General features: G+C 45.3%; 1 protein-coding gene across 4 annotated transcripts in view; it reads left to right on the plus strand.

The window, feature by feature from the left end:
- The window catches only part of CMTR1 (cap methyltransferase 1), a 38,016-nt gene that overhangs the window by 21,062 nt on the left and 13,727 nt on the right, over positions 1–3,227 (plus strand). For all 4 annotated transcript variants that reach the window (XR_003092823.1, XM_006018572.1, XM_006018573.2 and 1 more), the window contains 3 exons: positions 677–809; positions 2,050–2,229; positions 2,647–2,703. Coding sequence is in view for 3 of the 4 variants with exons in the window: in XM_006018572.1 (XP_006018634.1) it covers positions 677–809; positions 2,050–2,229; positions 2,647–2,703 (370 nt within the window). In the remaining variant the exon portion in view is untranslated. The remainder of the gene's footprint in view (positions 1–676; positions 810–2,049; positions 2,230–2,646; positions 2,704–3,227) is intronic.

A 3,227-nucleotide genomic window follows, 5' to 3' on the forward strand; every position in this document is an offset into this window, starting at 1 on the left:
GTAGCTGGAACCTCATCTTCGGCAAAGGATAGAGACAGCCCTCTGCCGAAGATGGGGAACTATTTTTCAGTGAACTAGATTGCTATTTCATATCCAGTTGGTTTTTCCCAGTATAAGGCTCCCTGGGTCGGATCTGAGCTCTTTAAGGCTTGTGTAGCTGCCAGGCCAGAAGTCTTTGTGTGGGAGGTCTGGGGAGTGCTGCAGAGGAAACAAGCAGTTTGATTTGGTGTAAGCAAAGATAATCATTATGCTGGTATTAAATTATATTGGTTTAAAGCTACTTGATATAATTGTTACATCTGTCTCTTCCTATACTGACATAAGTGAAACTAAATCATTATACCTTTAAACCTGAGCAAAACAGGTTTAAAGTGATACCAGCTTAACTCCTATACCAGTATGAGTGGACAGACATAACAGTTAAGCTGAGATAGCTGATGTATATTTCCTTTCCAAAATGATTTAAAGTTACATCTATCCACAGCATTAGAGTGACATCCTCTCCATCTGGCTGGTAATTGTTTCTTTGCAGGATCGTTGATCCATCTTGCTAGGATACCTTTTAACTGTACTTAAGCATTCTTGGTCATTACAGGGTGGGGGGGAAGGACACTTGATATTTCCCTTCTCTCCTTGTAGCCTGCTGGCTGCAATGTGCTTCCTCTGTCTGCTCCAGGAGGACACTTTGTCTGCAAAACATTTGACCTGTTTACTCCGTTCACCGTGGGGCTGGTGTATTTGCTGTACTGCTGCTTTGAGCGAGTGTGTATCTTTAAACCTGTGACAAGCCGTCCTGCTAATTCAGAGAGGTACGATTCTTGAGGCCAAGGAATTAATGCAGCCCTTTCCTCTAAAACCTGGTAGATAGATTTGTATAACTGCAGATCTGACTCTGAGAACCAGCTAGCAACCATCTGGGAGGAAGAAATATTTAAGTAGTTGGAGAATGACCGTGTATTTACCAAAAGCCCGTGGCCTGCTTCTGTCTGTGTTATCAGCTTCCAGTTTGAGAACAATGCAGTTCAATGGAAAGTGGGGTCTGTTTCACATGAAGTAGCCTAAGGATCTGGCCACATATTTCTGTGGTGTGTGTTCAATCGCTGCAGGTTCTGTAATGCTTTGCAAGCTATTCATGGTGCACCATTGAAATGCAGCAGGGTCTTGGGAGGAGGGCAGCAGCCACCTACTGTGTGCAGCATATTCCATCCTGCTTTTGTGGGATGGGAGTGGCCACAAGAGCAAATCCAAGCTCTTGTAAGGCATGCCAAGGGAGGTTTTTTTGTCAACAGAGCAAAAAGAATATCTGCTTTTGAAGAACTTGTCTATGTCTTCACCCCTCTTACTCTATTGAGTACTTATTGCCATCCTCAAACATCCTTCCTGCACTTGGGTGCACTTGGAGTTCTCCCCTTTTTCCTCCCTCCACCTCCACACACACACCACCCTCATCTGGTACCCTATATTTCTTGTCCTCCTTAATTTCTGTGGTGTCTTAGGCAGGCCCTGAACTGAGCAAGACAGGGAATCTATGCCAGAGCCCCTACTAGGAACTAAATCTTTAGAGACCCAGTCCCAGGTTCTGTTCTTTTGAAGGGCCATGCTGATTTTGTTGCCCCTCAGATGCTAGTGTGTGCTATGAAAGCATGAGAAATGCATGAGTCTATACAAGGAAGCCCTGCCTTTCATTTCTACTCTCATACTAGGCCGTACAGTACAGTGGTGGGCTAGTAACAGGTTAGCAGCACCTGCAGCCAGAATAGAATTAAAACTGACTACTTGGCATTGGCTCTGCTGGCTTATGGCCTTAGAGAGAGTTGAGCTTGTCAACGCTGTGAGTTTTGGTAAAGAGTTGGGATTTCCAACTGCTGCACAGAGTAGAAAAGGAGAGTGGATATATAACAGCTCTGAACTGTTATGGAAGTACCATCGGGCAAAGTAAATCCTGGCCTCAGGGAAGCTAGAGGGCTGCTGAGGTAGGGAGAGGTCAAAGAGGAAAGTTGGCAGTGCAGATGAGCCGATTTCAAGTGGACTCTCTGGCTTGCTTTGCAGATATGTAGTATGCAAAGGGTTAAAGCTGGGGATTGATGATGTCCGGGAGTACCTCTTCATGGTGAACATCAAACTCAACCAGCTCCGCAACTCCAACCTGGATGTGAATCTTGTTGTCCCTGTGGATGTGATTAAGGGCGACCAAGAATTCTATGACTACATGATGCAGTCAAATGAAAAGTGAGTGCAGATGCTGCTAGAAGGAAACCTGGCTCCAGCAAGTCAGGCAGGCCCCACTTCACCCTGCAGCTGTCTGTGGTCACAGACAGCTTTTCACTCAGGTTGCTCAGTTATGAGAGACCTTGTAGGGGACACACTGATCCAGCAGGGGCAGAAATTCTGCATGAGATCAAAATGGCTGGTGAGCTTTTACCCGTAAAAAATTCCAGAGGTATTGACCCACAGTGATGGGAATGCAAAGGCTATGCTGCCCTCTATTTCCCAGTGCCCTTCTGACCACCATGATGGCAAACTGAATTGTGACGTGGATCGGTCACAGTCACCCCATAGTTACTCCAGGGGTCTTCAGCTTCATCATTCTTTGAATTTGGGTTGCTGCTAACCTGTTCTCTGATTGAAACCTGTTATCTCTTCCAGACACTGTAAAGTTCAGATCAAGGCCCTAGCCAAAATCCATGCCTTTGTTCAGGACACGTGAGTATTTGAGGAGCTGGGCAGAGTTACTTGCTTACATAATGGAGTTCAAAGGTCTCCTTACTTTTACCCACCTTTCCATGTCTCTAAAGGAAGAGGATTAGTGGCTTTTATTATCGTTAGACTGGTTAGTGTCACTGCCTGTGCTTTGTTTGGAAGCATTGAGATGTGTAATGGAGCTTGGATACTGATTTGGCTTGGAATGGTTTAGAACTGCTGTTAGCACCCATGTGGAAAGGACCTACAAATAGACCACCCACCTCCTAGTTCCCATAAATGGGGCTTGTCTCTCTAAGAACAGGAATGAATAGAGGAGTGGCATGTCAATTAAAGCCCAGCATGGTACACAGCCCTTTCTATTAACATGTATTATACTACTTGACTGCCCTAGTGGCATCCAGTGACAGCATGACATAATGGATCAGATGCAAAGCTGGGAGGCAGAACCTTCTAAGAATTCATCCTAGTTTCAAAACCATTTGATTTCACCTTTCTGTGCTGGGGGAAAGGGAATGTGGGGAAAG

This window comes from Alligator sinensis, unplaced genomic scaffold, assembly GCF_000455745.1.
Source record: "Alligator sinensis unplaced genomic scaffold, ASM45574v1 scaffold198_1, whole genome shotgun sequence".
NCBI lineage: Eukaryota > Metazoa > Chordata > Crocodylia > Alligatoridae > Alligator > Alligator sinensis.